General features: G+C 43.9%; 1 protein-coding gene and 1 long non-coding RNA gene across 31 annotated transcripts in view; one reads left to right on the top strand and one right to left on the bottom strand.

Moving 5' to 3' along the window:
• The first annotated feature begins 657 nt into the window (after positions 1–657).
• LOC141278800 (uncharacterized) lies at positions 658–25,977 on the top strand. Of its 23 annotated transcripts, none has more exons than XR_012332064.1 (8): positions 660–1,505; positions 7,870–11,169; positions 14,402–14,559; positions 15,489–20,953; positions 21,149–21,239; positions 21,837–23,461; positions 23,728–23,882; positions 23,994–25,977. It is a non-coding gene; the product is annotated as an uncharacterized lncRNA (long non-coding RNA). The 23 variants fall into 23 exon arrangements; XR_012332055.1 differs by having other exon boundaries at positions 21,805–23,461; XR_012332054.1 differs by having other exon boundaries at positions 665–1,505; positions 15,489–18,757; positions 20,887–20,953; positions 21,149–23,461.
• The window catches only part of SHROOM3 (shroom family member 3), a 322,222-nt gene continuing 305,099 nt past the window's right edge, over positions 10,308–27,430 (bottom strand). For all 8 annotated transcript variants that reach the window (XM_073805368.1, XM_073805369.1, XM_019932753.3 and 5 more), the window contains 2 exons: positions 15,306–15,578; positions 10,308–11,283 (listed from right to left, as the gene is read on the bottom strand). In XM_073805368.1, the coding sequence (XP_073661469.1) occupies positions 10,918–11,283; positions 15,306–15,578 (639 nt within the window). In that variant the 3' untranslated portion in view covers positions 10,308–10,917. The remainder of the gene's footprint in view (positions 11,284–15,305; positions 15,579–27,430) is intronic.

The following is a 27,430-nucleotide window of genomic DNA, read 5'->3' as shown; positions in this document are numbered from 1 at the left end:
TTTTTTTTTTTTTTTTTTTTTTTTCCTGTGTGTGGGCCTCTCACTGTTGTGGCCTCTCGTGTTGCAGAGCACAGGCTCCGGACGCGCAGGCTCAGTGGCCATGGCTCACGGGCCCAGCCGCTTCATGGCATGTGGGATCTTCCCAGACCGGGGCACGAACCTGTGTCCCCTGCATTGGCAGGTGGACTCTCAACAACTGCGCCACCAGGGAAGCCCTGTTTGTGGATTTTTTGATGATAGCCATTCTGACTGGTGTGAAGTGGTACCTCATTGTATTGATTTGCATTTCTCTAATAATTAGTGATGTTGAACATCTTTTCATATGCCTCTTGGCCATCCATATGTCTTCTTTGGAGAAGTGTCTATTTAGGTCTTCTGCACAATTTTTGATTGGGTTGTTTGTTTTTTTGTTGTCAAGTTGTCTGAGCTCTTTGTATAGTTTGGAAATTAAGCCCTTGTCAGTCACATCATTTGCAAATATTTTCTCCCATAGGTTGTCTTTATGGTTTCCTTTTCTGTGCAAAAACTTGTAAGTTTGATTAGGTCCCATTTGTTTATTTTTGTTTTTATTTCTATTGTCTTGGGAGACTGACTTAAGAAAACATTGGTGCAGTTTACGTCAGAGAATGTTCTGCCTATGATCTCTTCTAGGAGTTTTATGGTGTCTTGTCTTATATTTGTCTTTAAGCCATTTTCAGTTTAGTTTTTGTGCATGGTGTGAGGGTGTGTTCTAACTTCATTGATTTATATTCAGTTGTCCAACTTTCCCAGCACCACTTGCTGAAGACACTTTTTCCCATTTTACATTCTTGTCTCCTTTGTTGAAGATTAATTGACCATAGGTGTGTGGGTTTATTTCTGGGCTCTCTATTCTGTTCCATTGATGTGTATGTCTGTTTTTGTGCCAATACCACACTGTTTTGATTACTGTAGCTTTGTAGTATTGTCTAAAGTCTGGCACAAAGTCCTGCTTTGTGTTTTTTCCTTAGGATAACTTTGGCAATTCCAGGTCTTTTGTGGTTCCGTGTAAGTTTCAGGATTATTTGTTCTAGTTCTGTGAAAAAATGTCATGGGTAATTTGATAGGGATCGCATTAAATCTGTAGATTGCTTTGGGTAGTATTGCCATTTTAACAATATTAATTCTTCCGATGTAAGAGCATGGGATATCTTTCCATTTCTTTGAATCATATTTAATTTCCTTTATTAATGTTTTATGGTTCTCAGCATGTAAGTCTTTCACCTCCTTGGTCAGGTTTATTCCCCTTTATTTTTTTGGTGTGATTTTAAAAGGTATTTTTTTTTTTTGCGGTACGCGGGCCTCTCACTGTTGCGGCCTCTACCGTTGCGGAACACAGGCTCCGGACGCGCAGCCTCAGTGGCCATGGCTCACGGGCCCAGCTGCTCCGCGGCATGTGGGATCTTCCCGGACCAGGGCACGAACCCGTGTCCCCTGCATCGGCAGGCGGACTCTCAACCACTGTGCCACCAGGGAAGCCCTAAAAGGTATTTTTTTTATGTTCCCTTTCTGCTATTTCATTGTTAGCATTAAGAAATGCAACTGATTTCTGTACGTTAATTTTGTATCCTGCTACCTTGCTGAAATCATTTATCAGTTCTAGTAGTTTTTGTGTGGAGTTTTTAGGGTTTTCTATATATCGTATCATGTCATCCTTAGCTATGTGATTTCTGTTTGATATTTTCTTGTATATCTCTCTCCTTTTACAAATTCTCACTTTGTTCACACATTGTTCTCTTGACCTTGGTGAGCATCTTTATGGCCATTATTTTAAACTCTTTATCAAGTAAATCATTTATCTCCACCTCATGAAGGTCTTTTTCTGGAGTTTTATCTTTTGTTTAAAACATGTTCTTCCCTTTCTTAATTTTCTTCGACTGTGTTGGTTTCTGTGCGATAGAAAAAACAGCCTCCTCTCCCAGTTTTAAAGGGTTGGCCTTGTTTATCATTCAACTGTGCCCTGGTTCTTGGTTGTCTCTCAAATGTTTGTGATTGTTCAAGCTTCTTTCTTTGTGCTTAGTAGCCACCAGTAGTTGACGGTGTGCCAAGCCCCATCAGTGACCCAAAGGGAGGATCTCAGTCAGCACCTAGATGCAGGCTGACTGGAGCCAGACCCTCAGGCAGTAGCTTTTAAAGTATGCAGAAGTACCTCTTTCAGGGGAAGACTAGGAGACAGACATTTCTGTCTCTTTCCTCTGCACTGAGCCCTGGGGTAATAGCTGTTAAGAACTGTTTCTGTTTGCTACCATCCTGTTGAACCGTTGAACAGAAGCCCTGCTGGCCACCAGAGCCAGGCTATCATAGGATGTGTCCTCTGGGCAGCAGCCATGAAAGCCAGGATGCCAGGTGTGTGTACAAGATCCTTTTTACGGAGATACGGGCAACGTGGGGCAGGGCAGAGGGAGAGCATGAAACTAGTACCCACTGGCCTCCCTGGTCTCTGGACAGGATTGCAGTAGCACCCCCCCACCCCCACCCCGCCGCCCATATGTGGTAAATTAGAAGCCTGACCCTCAGGCCACAGCTTTTAAGATCTGCAAATAGGCCTCTTTCACAGAAAGACTGGGCTCTTCTGTCTGCTGCCTCTGCACGGTGCCCTGGTGAGGACAGCTACATTGAGTCTGCGCAAGTCCCTTAAGAACTGTTTCTTGGTTCACTATAGCCTTCTGAGTCTTAGGGACAGAAGCCCTGTTGGCTTTCAGAGGTAGATGTTTTGAGGGGCCATCTCTCAGGTGGAAGTCTTAAAAGTTGGGGCACCAGATGTGTAATCCAAACCCTTTACTCCTCAGGGAGAAGCTGGGAGTTATGACTTCCTCCCCCAGTTGTTGTCAACTACACCCAGGGTGGGGTTTGGTGAGATTGTGTTTCAGCCTCTCCAGCCTGTTTTCTTCCTGTTCATCCAATGTATAGGAGTTGCTTGGCTAGTTTCTGGATTTTTTTTTTTTTTTCAGAGGGAATTGTTCTATGTGTAGCTGTAGATTCAGTGGATAGAGGTGAATTCAGGAGCCTCCTATGTTGCCATTTTGAACTGGACTCTGTTTTTTAAAAAATCTAGTTGTTACAGCAACTTGGGCTACACCCTAACCATGATAAAAAGATCCCCGGGAGTTTCTATCATCATGATCTCCAATAATTGTATGAAGGATAAGAACCAGTTACCTGTTTAGTCAGTATCAAATATCTAATTTGCCCTAGTTTCTCACTTTTCCTCCTCACTGTTTTTTAAACTGAGGTATAATTAACAATCAGTATTATGCACAGATCTTAAATGTTAAGTTGGATGAATTTTGATGATTTCATACACCTGTGTAACCACAACTCAAAGCAAGATATAGAATATATCTGTCATCCTAGAAAGTTCTCTTTTGTTCAGTTTGAATCAGTCAGCTCCCCTGGATCCCCAGGCAACCACTTTATCATTTCTAACAACACAGGTTAGCTTTGCCTGTTCTAGAACTTGATATGAATGGAATCATACAATATATACTTCTTTTGTGTGTAATTTCTTTTGCTTAACAGTGTTTTTCATCCATGTGGTTACATGTATCAATAGTTTATTCTTTTTTTAAAAAATGCATTGATAGTATTCCATTGTACTAACGTACTGCAGTTTGGTTATGTTTACCTGTTGATGGAGATTTGAGTTGTTTTCAGTTTTTTTGACTATTGTGATCCAAGCTGCTATAAACATCTTGTACAAGTCTTTTTTGTGGAGACATATTTTAATTTCTTTAGAGTAACTACCTAAAAGTGGAAGTGCTAGATCATAGGGTAAATATATATTTTTTGTTTTGTAAAGAACTACCAAACAGTTCTCTGAAGTGGGTTACTCGTTTAGCAGAATGCGTAGGAACTCCACTGGCCCCGCATAGTCACCAACACTTGAGTTTAGTCATTCTAGTGAGTGGGTAACAGAACCTCATTGTGGTTTAAATTTCTGTTTCTCTGAGAAATTTAAGATGCCCATTGCCTTTCTATGTGCTTATTGGCCATTCATAGATCTTCCTTTGTGAAATGTCTCATTGATTCTTTTGCCAAGCTTTTCAAATTGGGTTGTCTTTTTATTGCTGATTTGTATTCATGTATTACGTATATTTGTGTTTGTGCATGATGGACAGAAGTCCTTTTGTTGGCCACCTCCCACTGATTCCTGATCCATTCGACCTGAAGAGCTGTGGTTCTACTTTTGTTAGCAGGCCTATGATATACCTTCTCAATTAGCCATGCCAGTGCACATATTGAAGTTCCCAGAGTAATGATAACCATGCACATTTCCTGCTGTACTTCCCAAAGATGCTTTTCTCTTATCTACCTGTGGAGGCACATTATTTAACCACAACTTGAAATTATTTCCTTAGTTACTTATTCCTAAGCACATTATTCCTTCGTTAGCTTTTAACTGACATTTGCAAGAAGGCCTTATTACAATTTGTTCGTCAGCCTTGTCATATCACCTTCAAAATGTATTGTTCAAAACCAAGAAGTTTTTGGTAAGATTTGTAGAAAAGGTCAGGAAAAAATGGAGGAGGAAAAGGATTTGCATTCTCACTGTAAAGAATACATGTCTATTCAGGGTTTCAAACATGGATTAAAGTAATTACTCCTTGATTTGGGGGAAGTTTCCTCAGAGTATTAAATAATAATATCAAAACACATCTAGTGATGTGTTCTTAAACTGAGTTTATTATTAAACTCATTATTAAACTTTCTGAGTAAAAAGTTTTGGAAAAATGTCTGTTTATATCCTAAGCTGCAATTCACTTTCTGCCCACCTACCTGCACAGAACCCTAGCCCTGAAAGGGATGTCAGACTATCTTCCTGCCTTTTGACAAATCTGCTTCCAAATCATTTCATACCAGGTAGATCTATATTCTATTTTTTTTTCTTTTAATTGTCAGGAAGGAAGATTAGTGTTCTTAAGTTCTCAGTCCAGTGCCTATGAGTCCTCTTTGTTGAGTTGTTCCTTATCCCCTCAATTCCTATTACTGAAAAATAAAGCCAATTCCTATACTCTGTTCTAATTAGAGAAGGGAAATAGCTCTCATTCACTCTTATACATATTTATACACATTGCCAAGTTTGCAAAGTCTTCCTTTACCTGTCTCTCTCTTTTTTGAATGAGCTTGAAGGAGGTGAAAACATTTCCCTAAATTGGAAAAAGAGCATTCTTCACTTTACACTCAGGTCATCTTCCCTTCTAGCTCTTTATTTATTCCCATTATCCTTTCTAAATCACCCCTACCCCCCCCAAAAAAAAGAAAAAATACAACTGGAATTATTTGGGAAATGAAAGAACAGAACAGAAAGATGACAGCCCTAGAGTGAGGTAGACAAAAACACACAGAGACAGAAAGGTATGCGTGTGGAGACACATCAAGAGACAGACTCACAGAGGTGTACAGAGGCAGAGCCAGACAGAGATCGACAGGTACAGAACTTATACGTGCTCTTAAATAGGCCTCATTCTAAATCTATTGCTTTAGGTACTTTGAGGAATATGAGTGTGTGAAGCACATTTAAAGAAAACAAATGAGAAACTGCTTTCCTTTTGACACCTCTTTCAAGAGATAGAAATTGTCCATTTGATATGTTTTTTCTTTATTATCAGAGAAAGTTCTTACAGAATCAACAACTACAAAATTCTATATGATACCAGAAGATAATGCTAGGGTAATGATCTAGAAGAATAAATCTGTGCCAGTTACCAATTTATTGCCTCTTAGCTCCACATTCACCCTTCAGTATATGCTCTGTGACAGTGGACACTTGAATCTCCTTCGCAGTGAGCATGACGTTAAGCTTTCTCAGTAGAGGGCGCTGGAGGGCAGGAAGGAAGGAAAGGACTACCCTGCTGTTTGCGCTGCTGCCTGGTGCAGGAGTGGCGTGGTGTGAGGATATCTGAGGGAGTTCTGCCCCAACCATGGGTCACCTCAGTGACCTTGCAGCCTCAGCAGGGATAACCTTCTCCCAGCTCTGTGGACTTGAAACGACACACCTTGAAGGATTCCTGCTTGCATTCGTGCCCCAAAGGCATTCTGCCAATACCCTCTTCCCTCAGGCCCCTAGCAGATAACCTGACTCAGAGGGTTTTCACTGAGCGGCCAGCCCCTCTGCAGGCCTCCACTACCTGTGCACGTCTATGCTCTGGGTTGCCTCCTGCTTGCCCAGGGACTGCAGACCGGCTTCTGGCCTGGGCAAAGAACAAAATTCTCTGCTGTCAGTGGACTGAGTTCTCCAAAAAGCTCTGAACCCCAGCCTTTGTGAGGGCGGCCCTTTCCAAGTTTATCTTTTCTTGGGTACTCTTCCTTAGCTCAAGGGTATCAAACAGAATTTCCTTATATTCTATAGATACTTGTTTATCAGAATACAATAATTTCTCATACTAAACTTCCACTGTGTAAAGCGATAGCAATACTGATGTCTTAGCAAGAAATGCGGCTGCTTTTCCACTTACAGAAGATTTGAGAGGAATTTATAGAATGAGGCGGGACTAAGGGAACCAGTTTCTTTCTCCACAACTTTTTTCCTGCCTAATTTTGATTTTAGGCTTTTAAAATCAGTTGGTGGCTCCTTTCACTTCTCAAAGGAAAGGAACACATTTTTGTTTCATTACCTAGACTGTCAGATCCAAGCCAAGAGAAATTCTAACCCGTAGGTAGCACGAGACTAGTGATGAAGCCACAGAAATCTGAGTACGGTCCCCACTGCAAAGGTCAGTCGTGATTTCAGGTGAGGACAGGTATCACGGCAGCACTTCAGATTACTGACATTGTTTGATAAGCTGATTCCTTTGGGGGAGAAATAATTAGTGCACTTAGCCTGAATAAGTACTTAGTTTGTTTAAATTTAAAACAGATCTAGGAGAGAGTGAGCGGGGGCTGGGGGGGAACCCATATCACAACCTTGGGGATGATTTAATCGTGGGGACAGTATTAACTCATAAAAAGGTAGTTAATGAGAGTAAATGTGACAGGGCTTTGAATTTCTGGGATTATTATGATATACATTCATGCCAGTCTAACTGTGATCCTAACAATAAAAACTGTACAAACGACAGGGGTAAGAGGCTCTTGGATGTTAGAGTACATCAGAATAAACTGGGGAACTTGTTAAGATGCAGATTCCCAGCCTACTTGTTTGTGTCCCAGCAACTGGCCTTTTGATAACAAGTACCCGTTACTCTGATGCAGATGCTACCTTGACTGTACTTTGAGAAACCATGATTGAGTTAGTGTCTGAATGAGCTCCCTTAAGAAAAGGTTTCACTTAGAAATAAGAATAAACTAGAACACTGTTCATGTGTCCCTGATACCACAATGGCCTTTATCATTTTATTCCATGCTTCGTCCCAGAGAGTTCAGGCAGCAGTGAATACCTTGGCCCCAATAATCTATTTCTGTGTAGAAAGGCCCCTTCACATTCACCTGGCCACGTCTTGCTGGAGATGGAGAAGTTATTTCTCACTCAAGTTCTTCCTTTTCCTCCCAGCAGTAAGGTGAATAAAACTCATTTTATTCTAAGAAAGGAAAAATAATTCCAACGTAACAGAATAAAGCCAGTAATATCATAGAAAATTAAACTAAAGAGAGAAATTTGGAATCATATAAGAATAAAAAGCCAACATTTTTCAAGTTATCCAGAAAAAAAGCCCAATATTTTAATAAAAGATGCTTGAATAAAAAACAAACTTCGCGGTAGAACTCATATTAGGAATGACTGTGATCTATCAAACTCAGAAGTGACTTTGGATCAGATATTAACAACGGAGTAATAGGAAAACTGGGATTTCCCAGGCTGGTTTCTGCTTTAATATCTTTTTTTTTTTTTTTTTTTTTTGCCATGCCCTGCAGCATGTCGGATCTTAGTTCCCTGACCAGGGATCGAAGGCGTGCCCCCTGCAGTGGAAGCGCGGAGTCTTAACCACTGGACCGCCAGGGAAGTCCCTGGTTTCTGCTTTATATGCCCCAAAGAACCTCAGTTAAGCCCTCACTCCTCATTTCAACAGACTCTTGGGAGCTGACCCAAACTTGCTAATCTTCAAGTCTGAAAACCAGTTGATGGTTTTCATCATCATAAAATGATCCCCTGGAGCAAAGGAAAAAAATGTTTGGTTTCGACAGTGCCTCTGGGAGAAACTCAAGACGCGTTGACTGTGGACCCTCCCTGCATTCTCTGGGGTCCAGCAGCCACCACAAGATGCAAAGCAGCATGAGAAAAGGCTGAGTCAGACAACATGTAGCAACAAGCCCAGGCACTTCTCCAGGGGCCCAGGAAGTGGGAAGCCTCCGTAGGACATTGTCCTTTCTTGGAACTTTGAAGGATTCTTGAGTGTCAGCAAGGCCACCCCACTCCCACCTGACTTCTCACAGGACGTGGTATCTCTGAAAGGATCATATCCACAGGGACGATTATTGACTGAACGGACATTCCTGGTGACGTAATGCGTGTCCTGCAATCCTGACCAACAACTTGCTCCTGGTCGCTGTGCCCATGATTTTGGCTGAGAATGCCATTCGGAGGGAAAAGGTGGCTTCTACTACGGAAGATTTTTTTAATAATTTTTTTTAATAGTAGAGAAAGAATGCAAAATAGGAAAGGGATCAAGAATAGGCTTATTATCTAGTTAAAGTTAACGATGAAAATTAGGTTAGTGATTTCTTCTCATCAGAGCACAGAGGTCAAAAGCCCTGTGATAAATATCACATCCGCCTGAGAATTAGATTTCACAGTCCTACTCGGTACCTCACTCATCTCACATAACAGAACAACATTTCAATGGAGCAAAAGAAGGGGTAACTATCCTCAGAGCATCATAGCTTTCAGGTGCTTGTGGTGCCTCGCAGTATATCACCTGCTCTTCTCTGGGGGGTCACTTACTTTGCCATGTATAAATTAGAAAAGTGATGAAAAGGACTGAATGTGTACAACGTTCCCAGTCAGATCCTTAAGGATAATTTAGAAGAGTGTTGGGAATGGGGAGCCCCAGAATCCCCTGAGGAACTTCACTAAGAACTGCTGCAGACATTTGCTGGCTAGCTTCAACCTGCTCTGACCTCAGGGAAACCACTCAGTATCAGCAAGACACACCGATTGGAGTTGATCTCAGGCTCCTGTGTTGGCCTAAGTCTGATGAAACGTCAGTTGGAGGTACTGTTTTTCTTTACTTCAAAATGACCGTGCAGTGTGGCTATTGAATGCTGTCCCTGGTTCTACCGATTCCCTGGGAGATGGAACCTCTAGATGTAAGAGATAAGCTTTTGAAAACATTCCTGGGAAACCAAGGTGCCGTCTTATAATGCAGTCTGACGGTGTAAAACCTCCAGAGAATGAAGCAATGGCTTTTGTTGACGGCTCAGGAGAAATCTGTGGGTGGCCTAGTGATTCTAAGTTCATCAAAATACATCTGTATTGGGGGTCAAAACTACGTTTTTGAAGTTCTTAACCAGAAAATTTTCATTAATTAAAATGTACTAAGAAAAACGAGCATTTGATACCCTCCTAAGAACTTTACTCTCCCAGTTCTCTAGGACTGGCTGCTATAGTACTTGTAGCCCAAATAGCACAGTTGGCCACCCCCCCCCCCAACCCCCGAGGATTCAACACATGTAAAAACAACAACAGAACTAAAGCACAGCCTGGGATTCACCACCTGCTTAAAGTATTGGGTTGTTGCCATCTCCGGCAGCTGACAACATAGCCTGGTCGCTGGCCCATCATCTCCTTCCATCTTCCACTCTCTATATTTTAATAATATTTACATCTTGGGCTCTCGAGTACCCTCTCAGATGTTATTATTGAAGCAGAATAGTGCAAAATCAGTCTTCAGAGGTTAAGGAGGGAGTTTTCAGTGAAAATGTAGTTGATAAGTTTTGACATTTTAGGAAAAGAAACTTTTTTGAAAAGCATCATTAAAACGGCCTGCTAAAATATCTCACCAAAGAAGTTGTATTTAGCTCAAATCTCGTATAGGAGGACAGCATGAATTCAGTTTTGAATTGACTTGGGTTCCGGCCTCCTTACCAACAGGTTGGAGAGTTGTCCTTGTTAGTAAAATTTAGCTTTCTCTCCACCCCAGTGATAATGATAGGAAGCACTAGGAAAGGATACGCTCGCCATGCTGCATAAAGCCTTCTTCCTGGGAAGGCGTGTGAGCTCCCGACTGCTGTGGGAGCACAGTGATGAAGACTGGCAGCAGTGGCAGCCGGGGCTCCCCCATACTCAGCTTAAGACAAGCACTGAAGATCTACTCACTGTTGAGAGTTTAAGAAAAAAGTCTCCACACTCAATGTGACTGTCTTTGGAATTCTTCGTTTCATTAAGGTTCTCACAAAATACAAAGCTCAAATGTAACCGTCTACGTCCACCACAAAACAGAATCAAGTAAGTGGTTAGCACACAAACAATGATCTTTTTCATTTTTAAAAATATAAATAACAACGTTCAAGGTTTGACAGTTTTCTCCTGTGTGTGTTTCTCTTTAAGGCTTTATGTTGCAGACCCTTAAGTACGCGTACCTGTCGTCAGGATACACTGCCCACAAGCAGGGAAGGCCACTGTGGGTACGTTCCTGAGGGTGACACGCACTTATCCATGTTGCCTCAAGCCTGTGGAAAACTAAACAGACACCCTCCGATCAGTTCGCACAGTTTCATTAATTTTCTTTCTACCACGAAGTGACAACAGAAAGGGGTAAGTTCCCAGCAGCATTCAAGCTCTCAAGATCAATCATGAAGGGTGAGAAGGAAAAGACAGGCTTTTTCCTGGATGGAATTTTTTCTTTTATCCAGAAAAACCCCCATAACCCATAGAGTTTAAAGGCTGGCTTGTATTGAAACGTTTTTCAGATTAAATAGTGTTGAGAGAAGGGGTGGGCTTTTCGTTGGGTCCTGGAGAAGAGGTTAAAGTGGAGAGGTTACTGTTGGAAAAATACTGACAGTCCACCCTCCCACGGCAGTCACGTCACCGGCGAGGCCTGGGGGCAGAGCCAGGGCCCCTGCCTTGGGCACGAAATCCGAGGGAAGGCTCTCCAGCAGACACTTGACCTGCTCCTGGCCCAGCTTGATCTTGTCGTCCAGCTCCCGCTGCTCGATGAGGAGTGTCGACTTCATTTTCACAAAATGCTGGTAATCCTGGAGTTGCTCCTTGGAAAGGTAATGGGCCAGGATGTCCAGCACCACGCGCTGCCTCCGGTCCACATTCTCCTTGAGCTCCCGGGCGTCCTCATGCTGCGCAGCCAGGACCTTCCTCTTCTCATTGAGAGAGCTCTGCCAGGGCGAAACAAGCAGATCAGCAAAGGGCCAGCAGAACGGGGAAAAGAACCGAACTGCCCGCAGAGAGACCTTTTTCAGGACGGTGCAGTGTCTAAGTTTCTATTTTGATTGTCGATCTGAAGTAAGGAGACTCAGTCATTTGAAAATCAGTTCATTACCCTTATGTTGCAGATATATGGTTCTCTAACTTATAGTCATGTGGCAGCTTTAATTTGAGAGATTATGTTAAAATTGGCTGGGGTACTGGCTTTACTTTAAGGCTTCTAGACTTAGAAGAACAATCAGGATTCCATTTATATGAGGTCCTTAGAATAGTCTACAGTCATAGAGACACGAAGCAGAATGGTGGTTGCTAGGCTCTGGGGGAGGGGAGAAAGGAGGGGGAGTTGCTGTTTCAGTGGGTATAGAGTTTCAGTTTCGCAAGATGAGAAAGTTCTGGAGATCTGTTACACAACAATGTTAATATAGTTAATACTACTGAACTGTACAGCTAAAAATGGTTACGATGGCAAATCTTACATGTAGTTTACCACAGTTAAACAACTGAAGGGAAAAAAAGCCAGTCATCAAGGTACCTTGAGTGTTTACAAGTATTTCCATTTTATAGTGGTTCTCAAAGTGGGTACCAGCAGCATCTCCCGGGGATTTGTTAGAAATGCAAAATTTCAGGCCCCCTTCCACCTACTGAATCAAAAGTTCTGGAGGTGTGGGGCTTAGGGGTCTGTGGTTGAAGGAGCCTTTCGGGCGATTCTTTGCAGTTAAAGTTTGAGAACCTCTGCCCCAATCCATAATCAACAATGGGAACATCATATTTACCATCTCCGAAAAAATCAGTTTCCATTTTTCCGGCCTCTGAATCTAACATGAGAGAAATTCTATTTGGCAATGATGGCAATTTCACATTCTGAGAGTTTCTCATACAGACCCAATGGGAAGACAGCGTATTATCTTCAGACCTTATAGAAGTCTGTAATGTGGCCTTTTACTCAACACGCTGACATATAATGTCATTAAAATTTTTTAAAATTTTACATTTAACCAGACTCTTCAGGCTAAAGTGAATGAGAAACTTTAAAGTGGAAATTAATCAAGAAATAAGAATATTTAGATATATATCTCAACACATATTAGCTTAGGTAGGGTTATGAAAGGCTCATGTGTCTCTGCCCTAAACTCCCCTTGAACTGGCCTGTCATATCTTACCTAATAACGCCTAGAGGAAAAGTGCAAAGTTAATAGGTTAATCTTACAAATATCTCCATTTTCATAGGCTTCCTTCTCCTAATCAGAAAAACACACCTAAAAAAGAAACCCTTAGGGACTGAATTTGCAATGAAGACATGCTTCAAAATACTGTAGGGAAGTAAGTTAAAAAGTGAGAACCTCTTCCTCACCTTTAAAAAATTATGAAATATTTTAAACATCAGTATTGTACAGAGAATGGTATAAGATCTGTGTGCCCATCATCAACAGTGCCAAATCTTAGCTTGAACATGTTTCATATTTGCTTCAGTTTAAAAACAAAATATTCAGTTGAAGCGTTATATATAGTTCTCCCGATGCCCCTCCTCCCCTCATTGGTAACTATAATCCTGAATCTGGCATTTACTGAACCATTTATTCTTCCTTTCCTTATTCCTATTTACACTTTTATTTAACAAAGACTAATAATCATAACAACTAATACAGATGTATCTTGCAGGTGAGCAAGCACTTATATGTACTTGAGAGCGTGTACGTGCATTTAAGTGCTGAGTGGTTCCAGAATTGGATTCAACTTATCTTCCCGTAAGAACTGCTCCAGTATTGCTTATCTCAGATACCTGTGGCATCCACCCAAGCGACCGAACAGGAGACTTGGAATTACCTTCTGTTCTATCCTTCCCCTCATCTAACACGCCCTGCTAATTCAAACTCATTCTCTAAGTCACTCCCTATTCTCTATCTCCATGACAATGGCCCAAATTAACAGCCTAAACCCATCTTGCTAGACCATTACAATAAGCCTCCCAACTGTAACATCATTCTCACCCCTCCCCAGGCTGATTATGTCACGAAATTAGTTCATGGCTCTCCAGGCCTACAGGCTAAAGTCTAAAGTACGACCCTTAGGTCTTTGTGATTATTTTCTGCACTGGATACTGTTTACCCCTTCAGATCCACCCTCCTCTGCCCTGCTCTATGTCTAGGGAAGCTGCACCCTGCTGGCTGCTGGTTTTGGCCAGTGGCAGTCATGGGCAGGAGGCTGGAAGCTGGGAGGGAGAAAAAATTGCCTTTATCCCTGGCTCCCTCCTTGCCAGGGGGTGGTGGCTACAACTTTTCACCCAGGCCTCGGTGCCGCAGGTCAGCTACAGCTAGAGCTCTGATAAGGGCCCCTTCCTCGTGCTGCTCCAGGTCCAGAGGTAGTGATGGCTTCCCCACTGATGCTAGCCCTGGGGGGACAGTGGCTTCATTATCCCTTGTTGGTCTCCCTTAAAAACAAGTAAATCAAGGAAGCACTCTGCTCTAGACGTACCAACCACATGTAAGCCAATTCTTAAACACGCCATGGTCTGTCTGGACTTTGTCCATGACATTCCTCCTAAATGGTAAAGCCCTTTCCCTCTCAGCCCACCTGGAATTAAGAAAGTCCCGTAGACTCCATTCAAGCGGCACTTGTGTGAAGTCCTTCCTGACCACACCACACCGCATGAGAGGTGCTCTCACGGCTCTGAGTTTATCGCTGTGCTGCAGCATACTAAATACAATTGCCGCTTCTACACTGGTTACGTTGGTTTTCCTCACTAACTGCTGAGTTCCTTGAAGGCGGGCCTGTTTTTAGGCAGCGTTCAGCCCTAGCACGCGGGGCACCTGGCATCTGACAGGTTCTTGTTAGCTGCTTTCTGGATGAAAGGAAGGTGGAAAGGACAACACTTTTGAGGCAAACACAGTCAGACAGTTTGTAGGTGAGGAAGTGAAGGCCCAGAACATTTACACGAGGAGGGCACTCGCCGGGAAAGGGGCTGCAGAAAGTTCCTGGGTGCTGAGTCACATTCCTAAATGCTTACCGCCTAGACTTCTTTCAGTCCTTTAAAAATCTATCTGACAAGAGACATCTTTCCTTTTAATGCAGTACATTCGGAGAAATAATTGGGAAATCCCCGACAGCACTGAAAGAGAGAGCTGTAGCTAGAAGGAGCCAGAAAGCAAAGGAACCACTTGACGGCTGCAGTGCTCATCACCTCGGCACATATATGAAAAATAACTACGTTGATCACCTGACCTCCCTTGGTAAGTTTGTTCCACGAGGGTGGGGATCTGACTGCTTTGTTCAGAGTATCCTAAGCGCCTAGATCATAAAGTGGCATGCACCGGATACTCAGTAAATATTTGCTGTACAGAGGAGCACAGGAAGAATGCTCTGTAGCTCTGGAATTAAGTTCAGTGAGGTGAATAACGCTTGGGGGCTGCAGCAGGACTCCTCCTGTCCTGGCGCTGCTGCCTACTGGCCTGTCGTGAGGATTCTATGAGACTGCACCTACAGTGTGTCTAAGCCCACAGCGTCTGACCCAGAGGGAGGACTTAGATTCTATCTGGGATCGCCACCGCTGTCACTACCAGTTATTCTGGTAAGGGCTGCCACGGACACAGCGGGTGCATCTTCACCAAGTGCCCGTGGCCCCTCGCCTGCAGATTCCCGGGAGCCCTGTCCTCATCCCGAACAGTTGTGTCGTCCCTCTCCCTTTTTTCAATGTCAACCCCCATCATGCTTTTACCTTTCCTTTTTCTGGGATAAAAAGGAAGGAAAGAAACTCTGGCACCCACATTTTTAACTTTCCTAAGTATCCCTGAGGCTGAGGGGTCAGCACGACATCTTGGCGTGCAAGATCCTTCTCCTCTGTTCCCTGTACGTTGGGGTCTCTCCCTGCCCCGGAGAGATGGTGACCGTCTCTAGAAAGGCTCCTGTCTAATCATGCTTCTCTGGGTACATGGGCTCGGGCAGGTAAAGTGTTGAGCGGAATTGTTAGGCGGCCTACCCTTTCCTCGTTACTGGCGTCTTCACCAAGGCCGCTGAGGACGTTCTCCACGCGGGCCAGGCGTCCCGAGAGGGAGAGCAGCAGGTTCACCACCTTGTCCAAGTCCCCGATGAACATCTTGTACTTGTCGATCTCATTGGGCTTGCAGAGCTCACTGATCCAGGCCTCTACCTCTTCCCCCAGGGCGTTATTGAGCTTGATGTCCATCAGCAGGCTCCCCTTGGCTTCCTGGAGGGTCTCAAGCTTGTGGGTGAGGCTTCCAATCAACTCGGCCTGGAACGAGAGGGGAGACGCATAGCAAAACTTAGCCAGCTGACTGGTAAGTGAGGGCAGGATCCACTTCTCCCAGCTGCATCCTTCCTGTCTCGTCTTCGAGGCTCAGCTGGAGGCCCCCCTCCACTCTGCGTGGACCGCCCCCAACATAAGGCCACAGTCTTCCTTCCTTTCCCTGAATGTCTACAACTGCCTTCTCTGAACCTGTTCAGTCCTCACAGGCCAATGCGTGATTACACATTGCCTCGGAATGTTTTCCAGTTGTGTCGTGCTGTGTACAGCGCTCTCTTCCCAACTGGTTTGTTAACTACTCACTTTTAAAAGTCTTTTCAATACGTGTTCTCATTTGATGCTCACAACAATACCGTAGGCAGGCAGGGTAAATATTCTTGTTTAGCAAGTGGAGCAGACAAGAGTCAAAGGAATTAGGGAATTGCCTAAGATCACAGAGCTGAGTATTAGTCACAGATACCATTCGTGGAGGAAATACCACGAGCCGAACACTGCGAGGAAGTCCGTGGATTACCTCACCTGGTCTTCCCAGCTGTCTCGTAGTAGATACTACTTCAGCTGCATAGTGCGCTGGCCGAGGAAACTTCGACTTAGGGAGGGGAAGTGAGGCTAAGACACCTACGCTGGTGGGTGGGGCTGCCGTGAACTCAGGCAGCCTGACTTTGGGGCCACCCTTGTACAACCATTGTAAATATTCATGAGACCTTTCTTCAGAATTCAGTCCCTTGTTCTGTCCTGCACCCACTGTCTCCAGTGAGCAGGGCTATGTAATCTGCCACCTTACTTACAAACCTCCATACTGTGAAACAGGATTACACAAATACCCAGTGTGCTTAACTGAAGGAACGAAGCAAAGGTCTTAGTGGCTTCAACTCTGACTTCATTTGTATGAAGCATCTACTCTTACTTTGTTGCAAAAGAAATTAGACTCCATGGCTCTTTAGTCATTTTTCTCTTCGCCTGAGGCAGCCATATGGAAAAAGAACATCATCTTTTTTTGATTAAAACCTACTTCTTTACCACTAACAAGGTTCCAGCTCAAAATTTATATGTATGTGTGTACATAAACCCAAGCTGTGTGAATTCAGCTGGAAGAAAACAAAGGGTCACAATTTCTACGTTAGAGTAAATCTTCATTTTAAAGGAAGGAAGAAAAAAAGGGAAAAAGAAATATTTTTGAATAACCAAACTGAAGGGTACTGACAGCTTTGTGTACTGTTTCTTCAACATGTGCACCAGAGAATACAATAATCACAATGATAAGGAAAATATTTATTTCTCCACCATCTGCCCCCACCTTGGAGCTGGACTACCAGAGGTACTTCAACTAAGCAAGGTTCCCAATGTCCTTGAAATGTTCAAGTTCTGGCCTTAATGGTGACATCTTACTGTCTTCTCAACTCGCCTAATCCCAGAGACTGAAGGGGGCTTAAAACATTCCCATCTGCTGCACCGACTCATTATGGGTTATAATCTTTGGCTTTCTACAAGCAGTTAAGACAAAGTGGATACAAAAGACAATTTTAATAGTGGGAAAAAAATGTACAGTATATATTATTCCTTAACTGAAGAGTCTGAGCTCAGAAAAATGCAGGTGGTAGAGAATATTGTTTAATTTTCCTTATATTCCCCTGGAAAACTCATCATTTTCTAAACAACAATTCTGGCTGGCAGCTGTGGTATTTGCCTGCAAAATAACCTGCTAGATACCTCCAGGAAAATGCCCAGCGGGGGTGACGATCTTGCACTGTGCTCTCTGTTCCTATGAAGAGAATGACAGGGATACTGGAATGGAGAGAAGGAGGGAAAATAAATAGTACTTGCTGTTACATCTCCCAATATCCCTGCTGGACAGGGTTCCACAAGTCAAATGTCACCATTCCTGTCTTTCAGATAGACGATGAGACAGACTGACATCTACGTGAAGTCAGCCCAGGAGATTTTAAGCCTCGTAGCTTGCATTTCCTAGGCTTGCCACTCTGAATGTTACCAGAGGGTACTTTCTTATAGAAAACAGGTTATGCCAAATCCAAGAGCTAGTTAACTAAGCAACAACATTCTTATCACTTCAACCTCAGGAAAAGGCCTTCTGCTTATTCCAACGTTTCGAGATCCATTTCAACCTCACATCTTGAGTAGTATACTTTCTACAAAAGGAATTAAAAAAACCAAAGAGTAGAAAGAAAAGAAAGCAACGGCTTCATGTTTTCCGTTATTCCTAGAAATATGACTTCTTTTGAAACTAATATTGTGTCATTTCTGGAAGGAACTCCATTCTAAAAATCCTCATTATGGCTCTCAGTAGCTAGCATTTTAAGAAATAGATGTGATGATTTTTAATTTGCAAATGACCTTAAACCAGTAAAGGTAAGTCTGTCCTCACATGGGGTGAGTGGTGAAGAGGGGGGAGAACTCTTCCTCTGAGTTTCCACTGAACTCGGTGCACTAATTTTCTCAGGCTCCTTCAATCTAGGGGTTCATAATATCCTTGAAATGTCCAAGTTCTGGCTTTAATTAAAGGTTATGGGTCAGCAGTGCTGGAAGGGCAGCCACCAAGCGAGCAGGGTTTGATGGGTAAGGACGGGTCCAAGAATTTGACACAGCTGAACAGCCATCAGGTTCAGAGTCTAGCCCATTCAGTCTTTCCTCTGGAGACCCTGTTGGGTTTTTTTGGTTTTTCGTTTTAATTTTATTGGAGTATAGTGGATTTACAGTGGTGTGTTAGTTTCAGGTATACGGCAAAGTATTTCAGTTATACATATATTCATTCTTTTTTAGATTCTTTTCTCATATAGTTTATCACAGAATATTGAGTAGATTTCCCAGTGCTATACCAGTAGGTCCTTGTTGCTTATCTATTTTATATATAGTACTGTGTATATGTTTAATCCTAAGTTCCTGATTTATCCCTTCCCCCCACTTTTCCCCTTTGGTCACCATAAGTTTGTTTTCAATATCTGTCAGTCTGTTTCTGTTCTGTAAATAAGTTCATTTGTTTCATTTTTTAAAAATTAGATTCTACATATGAGTGATATCATGATATTTGTCTCTCTGACTTACTTCACTTAGTATGATAATCTCTAGGTCCATCTATGTTGCTGCAAATGGCATTATTTCGTTCCAGTCTATGTCTTTTGGTTGGAGCATTGAATCCATTTACATTTAAGGTAATTATCAACATGTATGTTCTTATTGCCATTTTGTTAATTGTTTTGGATTTGTTTTTGAAGATCTTTTTTCTTCCCTTCCTCTTTTGTTCTCTTGTGATTTGATATCTATCTTTAGTGTTGTGTTTGGATTGCTTTTCTTTTCTGTGTGTTTATCTACTGTAGATTTTTGGTTTGTGGTTCCCATGAGGTTTTGATGTGGCAGTCTATATATGTGCAAGACTGTTTTAAGTTGCTGGTCTTTTAATTTGAAATGCATTTCCGATATCCTGCATTTGTACTCTCCTCACGATTGCTGGTTTTGATATCATATTTGTGTGTGGATGATTTCCTACCTTTATGTTTGCCTTTACATACCGTGAGCTTTCCCATTCATAATTTTCTTGGTTCTAGTTGTGGCCTTTTCTTTAGTGCCTAGAGAAGTTCCTTTAGGATTTGTTGTAAAGCTGGTTTGGTGGTACTGAATTCTCTTAGCTTTTGCTTGTCTGTAAAGCTTTTGATTTCTCCGTCAAATCTGGATGAGAGCCTTGCTGGGTAGAGTATTTTGGGTTGTAGGTTCTTCCCTTTCATCACCTTAAATATATCATGCCACTCCCTTCTGGCCTGCAGTTTCTGCTGAAAGATCAGCAGATAATGTTATGGGGATTCCCCTGTATGTTATTTGTTGCTTTTAGTATTTTTTCCTTTGTCTTTTTTTGTCAGTTTGATTAATATGTGTCTGAGCATGTTCTTCTTTGCATTTATCTTCTATGGGACTCTCTGCTCTTCCTGGACTTAAGTGCTTCCTTTCTCATGTCAGGGAAGTTTTCAGCTATCATCTCTTCAAATATTTTCTCAGGCCCTTTCTCCCTTCTCCTTCTGGGACCCAAATAATGCAAATGTTGGTTTGTTTAATGTTGTCCCAGACGTCTCTGAGGCTGTCCTCATTTCTTTTCATTTTTTCTTTATTCTCTTCAGCCGCAGTGATTTCCACCATTCTGTTTTTCAGCACACTTATTCATTCTTCTGCCTCAATTATTCTGCTATTGATTCCATTTGGTGTATTCTTCATTCCAGTTATTGTATTGTTCGTCTCTGTTTCTTTGTTCTTTAAATCTTCTAGCTCTTTGTTAAACATCTCTTGTCTCATCTTGATCTGTGCCTCCTCTTTTTCTGAAATTTTGAATCATCTTTGATATCATTACTCTGAATTCTTTTTCAGGCAGGTTGCCTATCTCCACTTCATTTAGTTGTTCCTGTGGGTTTTTTTTTTATCTTGTTCCCTTGTCTGGAACATAGTTCTCTGCCATCTCATTTTGTCTAATTTTCTGTTATCTGTGGTCTCCTTCCCACTGGCTGCAGGATCATAACTCCTCTTGCTTCTGGTGTCTGCTGTCTGGTGGATGAGGTTGGTCCTGGGGCTTGTGCAGGCTTGCTGGCGGGAGGGACTGGTGCCTGCCCACTGGTGGGGGGAGCTGGGTCAGGGCCATGTCAAGGGGCGTTTAGGGGTGGCTGTGAGCTCACTACACATTTGGGCCGCCTAGCTGCTGGTGGATGGGGCTGTGTTCCTTTCCTGCTGCTTGTTTGGCCTGAGGTGTTCCAGCACTGGAGGCTGTAGACTGTTCGGTAGCACCAGGTCTTGATGCCAAAATGGCGACCTCCCAGAGAGCTCAGGCCGATCATTATTCTCTTGGACCGCTGCCACCAGTGTCCTTGCTGCCCGCAGTGAGCCACAGCTGACCCCTGCCGCCCAGGAGACCCTCTAAGATTCGTAGGTAGATCCAGCCCAGGCTCCTGTGGAGTGACTGCTTTGTTTTGTGTCCCAGTGTACGTGAAACCTTATGTGCACCCTCCAAGTGGGGAGTCTCTGTTTCCCCCAGTCTTGTGGAGCTCCTGCACACGAGCCCTGCTGGCTTTCAAAGCCAAATGCTCTGGGGGTTCCTCCTCCCGATACCAGGCCCTCAGGCCGGGGAGCCTGACGTGGGGCTCAGGACTCTCACTCTTACGGGAGAACCTCTGCGATATAATTATTTTCCAGTTTGTGGGTCCCCCACACAGTGGGTATAGGATTTGATTATGTCGCGAAAGCACCCCTCCTACCATGTTGTTGTGGCTTCTTGTCTTTGAACGTAAAGTATCTTTTTTTGTAGGTGCCAGGCTTCTTCGCCGATGGTTGTTCAGCAGTTGGTTGTGATTCTGGTGTTTCCGTGAGAGGAGGTGAGCTCATCCTTCTACTCTGCCATCTTTTTCAGAAATGAGGAGCTGCTTTTAGTTTGGATGCTTGCTGTCTCTTTCCTCAGCATGCGCTGGCTGTTACCCCCTTGATACGAGGTGTGCAGGTGCAGTGGGCCTTGTGCGCTCCCAGGACCGTGGGGTCAGCGCCTGGCACCTGCTCTGTTTTGGTTTTCAAAGACATCAACAGTGGCAGAAGAACCAGAAGCCTGTCTGTACAGGAGCTGATGTGTACTCTGGGCTTCAGGGGACAAGGAAAGGACAGAATAAGGTGAAAATGTCTAGGGGTGATACAGGGAGGTTTCTGTGGGAAGGACCAATATACATTTCGCGGCATTCTGACTTCCGAAAGCTTGTTGGCTGGGCTGTAAACGTCATACATCACGGCTCGGCGTATCTGCTAATACCAGTATTACTGAGCAGTCACACCAGTCCCTCCTGGCTCAAAGCTTGTACGTTTGGATGGTATTTGAATTTTTCACATTTACCAAGCCCTTAAAATATGGAGATTTGGATTTTAAAATGTAGTTAAGAGGGATGTGAGTAACTGAAGGCAGCAAGGGAAAGTTCGCTGTGTTAAACAGCCATTTCTATGTCAGGCAGATCTCTTAAAAAAAAAAAAACACGAAAAAGTACCAACTTACACCCATAGAATTCAATGGGGAGAGAGAAGAGGTGTTTCGATTTAAAAAAATAACTAACTTATTAGTCTCTCAGGAGCTAATTAATTTGCAAAATCATTGCCATGTATCCACTTCTTATCTGGCAGAAACTGTTAACTCACCCTACGTGAGCTGCTACTTATAAGGGTTCTCTCTGTAAACATGGCTTAACAGATCCTCCCTCGCACCCCACCATCTGCATGCAGAAATCTTGCTGGGTCCTGTCCCACCTCCTCCCTGCTCCAGCACCAGCTCCAACGAACACTGGACCAGGAGTCAGGAGACCCAGCTGACAGAAAGCTCACCGTCAGGCCAGTCCCCTGACCTTTTGTGTCTGTTTTCTCATCCACTGCAAGGGCATCCTAATGCCTGCCTAAAACTAGTAATAATGTTTAGTTACAGCGCTCTCTGTCTGTGCCAGGCACTATTTAGGTGTTTTCCTGTTCACTTACTGCTCACAACAACCCGATGAGACGGGTACCGTTACTATCCCCCTTTTGCGGATGAGGAAAGGGAAGCGGATGGAGGTTCTGTCACTTGCCCAAGCCCAGGCAGCTAGAAAGCGGCAGCACCGGGCTTTAAATCCAGGTCCTCCGGCTGCAGGGTTCAGGCTTCTGATCGCTACATTAAAATGGCTCAGAGGAGTGTTGTGAGGCTCAGCTAAGATAAAGCGTGTGCGAGCACTCTGGAAATTACAAAAGTATTATACACATCCAAGTTGTTATTAAGATGAGGCAACACCTGGAAGAACGCACACCAGTCATTTGGGTAGATGCCCCAGGGGAACATACCCAACCCGCCCCCCCCCCAACACTGCTTTGTCTTCTGGGAGGACTTGTGCTCACAGGGTTGCCAGTAACATCACTACACACACAGCTGGCCTCTCTCGACTGATGGCCTGTCTTGATCTCAACAGAGTAATTCAGGACCCTTAGCCGCGTGGCTAGGGTTTGGGGCCAGAGTGGAGTTCAGGCTCCGCTGGTAAAAACTGGGACTAGATAAAGACATTGAGTGTGAGGACCCAGGCAGCAGCATGTGACTGTTTTCTTTAGCTGCATTTCACCCCCTAGAGAAGTCAGGGGCAGTTTCTGTCCTGAGAAAACCTGCATCCCACGTTGTGGGACCCATCAAAGCAGAAAGGTTGCGGGGGCCTGACTGCCACTTCAGATATTCTCTAGCACATTCTCTGTCAGGAGTGGTTCTCATTTCCTCTCGGGAAGGCTTGTGACCAGAGAGTTGTTCAGTCTCTTGGTTCTGGGCGACAGGACTCTCTGACATACAAGAAACGTTATTAAATTTCTTTAAATTCGACAAAACATCCTCCTCCCTCCCCGAACGACCTCCTTGTTTTTCCTATGTCTGGTACCACAGTCACCGAGGCCAGGAACTCGGGAGCCAGCCCTCCTCCTTCCTCTCTCCCATGCTCCGTGTCCAATCTGCTACCGGATTCTGTCTCTTTCGCTTCCTTTAAAAAAAAACCTAAATCCATCTGTTTCTCACTGCTCCTACCGCAGCTCCCTTAGGCCCGCCTCGTCGCTTCCCGGCCCAGGCGGCTGTACCTCCCTCCCCACTACCCCCCCCCCCCCCCCCCCCCCCCCGCCGTCTCGCTGTGTGCACAGCTTCCCTAAATGTAAATCCGCCGCATCTCCCTCCCCACTGGTAAACCCCCGGGAGAGGGACTGATGGTGGCCAGATGGCGGGAGCCCACGCCAGCCTCTCTCCCCTCCCTCCTACAGCGAACACCCCTGGACCCTGAAGAGGGCTCTGCAACGTTAGCTGTGGCCGTGCGCCGGGGAGGGGAGCCACGCCTGAAGTACGACCCAGAACAGGGGTGAGTTTCCTGCTTCTCCCCCTTTCATGTTCTGGTTCTGCCCTGGAAATAGCCTCAATGCTGAACTGCACAGAGGGCGTGGCAGCAAAAATGCTGCTTTCGGTGAGGTAAAGCAGGTGGGGGAATCCTGTTTCTTCCTCTTCCCTCTCTCCTTCCCCCCCCCTTTCCCAGCCCTGCCCCCCAAAGTGACTCTCCTTGCAGAGTGCACGGTGCAGTGGTGGCACAGGCACTTAACACCCCAAGAGAACACCCTTCTTTCTGTCCAGAGGAACGGGGACAACGACCCCATGGACCGAAGAGTGTGAGGGGAATCCGCACTATTTTTCTCTACTGAGGATAGTCCCAGCTATGCAGAACGGCACGGCCGTGCAGGCTGCCGTGACACCACAAGAACTTGTCCTATTTCTAGCCAGAGGCCCAGGTAAAGGGGCCGCTGGGAGCTGGGAGTGGGGTGGGGGCGGGTCAGGTGGAATACTGGACAGGAGAGAGCAGGAAAAGGAGACCCCCTAATTCGGTGTCTGAACTGCCTTAGGTCCGGGCTCACCCTCAAGCTGCACGTATGTGGGACAGACCCAAAGAAGCACGGCAACGGCTTTGAGAACTGAACTGTGACAGAACAACTCACCCAAGTCCCAGGCTCAGCCCTGAAAGGTGCCTGTGTAGGACAGTCACATATAAGGCAGCAGAGGCTCTGAAAACTGAATTGACACTGGAACCAACAGCCAGAGGTGGGACAGAACTTGTAGCCTGAACCTAACTAGGCTGCCTGCTAAAACAAAACAAAAAATCAACCTTCTTCAGAGGATTTTCACAGAACCCAAGACTTACACCATAACACTCAAAATGTTCAGGTACAATATTACCCAGCATGAAGAGAACCAGTAAAATGTGAACAGCTCTCAGGGGAAGACAACCAACAGGTGCTAACCCTGAGATAACCCAAACGGGACGATAAAAGCCTTTAAAATAGCTTTTGTAGCTATGCTCCATGGTGGAAGTAAACACTCTTGAAATGAACAGACAGACACTACAAAAAAATGAATGGAAATTTTAGAACTGGAAACTATAATATCTGAAAATTTAAAAAAAATCACTGGCAGAATAGAGGCAGGAAAGTCAGTGAAACTGAAGATAGATCAATAGAAATTATCCAATCTGAATGAACTGACAGAAAACATTAAAAAACATGAACAGGACTTACCTGGTGGCGCAGTGGTTAAGAATCCACCTGCCAATGCAGGGGACACGGGTTCGAGCCCTGGTCTAGGAAGATCCCACATGCTGCAGAGCAACTAAGCCCGTGCGCCACAACTACTGAGCCCGAGCACCCTAGAGCCCACATGCCACAACTACTGAAGACTGCGCACCCTAGGGCCTGCGAGCCACAACTACTGAAGCCCGCGTGCCTAGAGCCCGTGCTCCGCAACAAGAGGAGCCACCGCAGTGAGAAGCCCGTGCACCACAATGAAGAGTAGCCCCCGCTCGCCGCAACTAGAGAAAGCCCGCGTGCAACAACAAAGACCCAACGCAGCCAAAATAAATAAATAATCAAAAATAAAAAAGCCCTAAAAAAAAATGAGCAAAGTTTCAGAAATTTGCAGGACAATATCAAAAGGTCTAACATTTGTGTCACTGGAGTCCCAAAAGGAGAGAAAGAGATTAGCACGTAAAAAAGTATTTGAAGACATACTGGCTAAAAACATCCTGAATTTAGTGAAAGACGTAAGTTTACAGAAATCAAGAAGCTTAGTAAACCCCAACAGGATAAATCAAAGAAAGTTAGGCCCATACATATCATAACCAAACTGCTGAAAATCAAAGATAAAAAATTTGAGAGCAGCCAGAGAAAAGCAACACATTGCATATAGGAGGAACAAATATTCAACGGCTGTGCGTTTCTCATCAGAAACCATGGAAGCAAGAAGTGGGACATTTTTAAACTGCTAAAAGAAAAAGAATAGTCAACCCAGAATTCCATATCTAGTAAAAATGCTTTAGAAATGACAACAGAATATAGACATTCTTAGATGAAGAAAACTAAAAGAATTTGTCACCAGCAGACAAATGCTGCTTTCTTTTCAAAAAAGAAATGCTAAAGGAAGTTTTTCAGGCTGAAAAGAAGACAGACCAGAGGAAAACTTTAAGAATAAAGCAAGAGCGACGGAAATAGGCAGCTGAGAACCATGTGGGTCACTAATGATCTCTTGGGGAAAGCCAGTTCTGAGGAATAACAGATTTTTTTGCCTTTTGAAATATTCCACTAAGTCTCTAAGCCAAAGCCTTTTGGCCTTCAGAATAGAGAATCATGAGATCTGGTTAAGCAGATTTTTGCCCAATAGATATGGCAGGGTTTAGCCAAAGAATTGAAAGCCCTAAGTATTAAACTGTCTTTAGATTTTATGTATGTCAGAAGTTCAGAGAGTGATTGTTTTATATTTTAAGTAATACTTATATTTACTTGCAATATTACAATTCATCATCTAGGATATATAAATAAAAAGTATATTAAAGTAGAACTGATTGGAAATGCTAGTTTCAAAATATTAATAAATCAGGATTCTAGTTTCCATTCACTCTTAGTTTCACGCGTAGAAATACATCTTAGGTTTACTAACTTTAAACATTAGGCAACAAATTATTACTTTGCAGAAGTTGGTAGAAGGCTACACTCTGCCTTAGAACCATCTTGACCAAGCATCATGTTTTAAAACCATCCTTAGGGAAAATAAAAGCTTGTTAGAGAACTAACAAGCTTTAGGGAAGAGAACTGCATTTGCGAAGAGAACTGCATTTTCAACTTCACACTGAATATATTAATAGATGCCTTCAACAACATCAATTAAAGCCTGCATATTTTCTCTCTTTCCAGATCAGATATGTAAATGCAAGTGACACACAAATTCTATTACACGTTAATAAACCTGTAGTTGCTTAAAACAAAAAATCTCATAGGGTTCTCCTCTACCACACGGTAGAATCCAAACTCTTTGGCATTTCAGACAAAGCCCCACGTGACCTCCATGACCTGCCCCCGTGGATCCCCCCAGCCTTGTCTCCTGCCATTCATGGCCTTTCTTTGTTATTCTCTAAATTTGGTAATTTCTAATTTAATCATGAGAATTTATTTTATAATATATTCCCAAACATCAGACCTCCTGGAAGTATCTTTCTTCAATACACATGCGCTCTCCATGTTTTTTCACACAACTACCTCTTCTCCCACGCTGTTCCCTTATGTCTTGAGTGTCCCCTCCTTCTCCTCCTGTCCTGGCTCACTCTGATTACTTCAGCGTAAAATGTGACAATATTGGCGTCAGAGCAGTTTTGTGTAAAGAAGGTAATAAGGCACTAAGTAAAAAAACCATAGCCCACATCCGGGATTAAGAAATGCTTGACAAATGGTACCTACTGTCATTTCCTGTGAGGACTAATCCTCTTATTCCTTCGTGTTCTCAGGCTAAAAATACTTCCTGCCACATAATCCTCAGAGTGGGAGGGTGATAATAAAGTGATGAAAAAGCAGTTAAAAAGTAAAATTAAGATGGGGAGGAAAAAGCAACAAGTAGTTTGCCACACTGCTACTGTAGAGCAGGGTACGTCTACGTGCAAAAAACAAAACAACAAAAAACTGTAAAATGTTCAGTTAAAGATGTCCCGGCAGGGCTTCCCTGGTGGCGCAGTGGTTGAGAGTCTGCCTGCTGATGCAGGGGACATGGGTTCGTGCCCCGGTCCGGGAAGATCCCACATGCCGCGGAGCGGCTGGGCCCGTGAGCCATGGCCGCTGAGCCTGCACGTCCGGAGCCTGTGCCCCGCAACGGGAGAGGCCACAGCAGTGAAAGGCCCGCGTACCGCCAAAAAAAAAAAAAAAAAAAGATGTCCTGGCAACTTGGTACTTACAATGGTGTTTATTATAGCTCCCTCTCTGGGATAAATATAGACAGACTATAGCAATGTGGTTTTTCCCCCCAA

This window comes from Tursiops truncatus, chromosome 5 (assembly GCF_011762595.2).
Source record: "Tursiops truncatus isolate mTurTru1 chromosome 5, mTurTru1.mat.Y, whole genome shotgun sequence".
Taxonomy (NCBI): Eukaryota; Metazoa; Chordata; class Mammalia; order Artiodactyla; family Delphinidae; genus Tursiops; species Tursiops truncatus.
The sequence above is the reverse complement of the archived record's forward strand: the minus strand, read 5'-3'. Positions and strand labels throughout refer to the sequence as shown.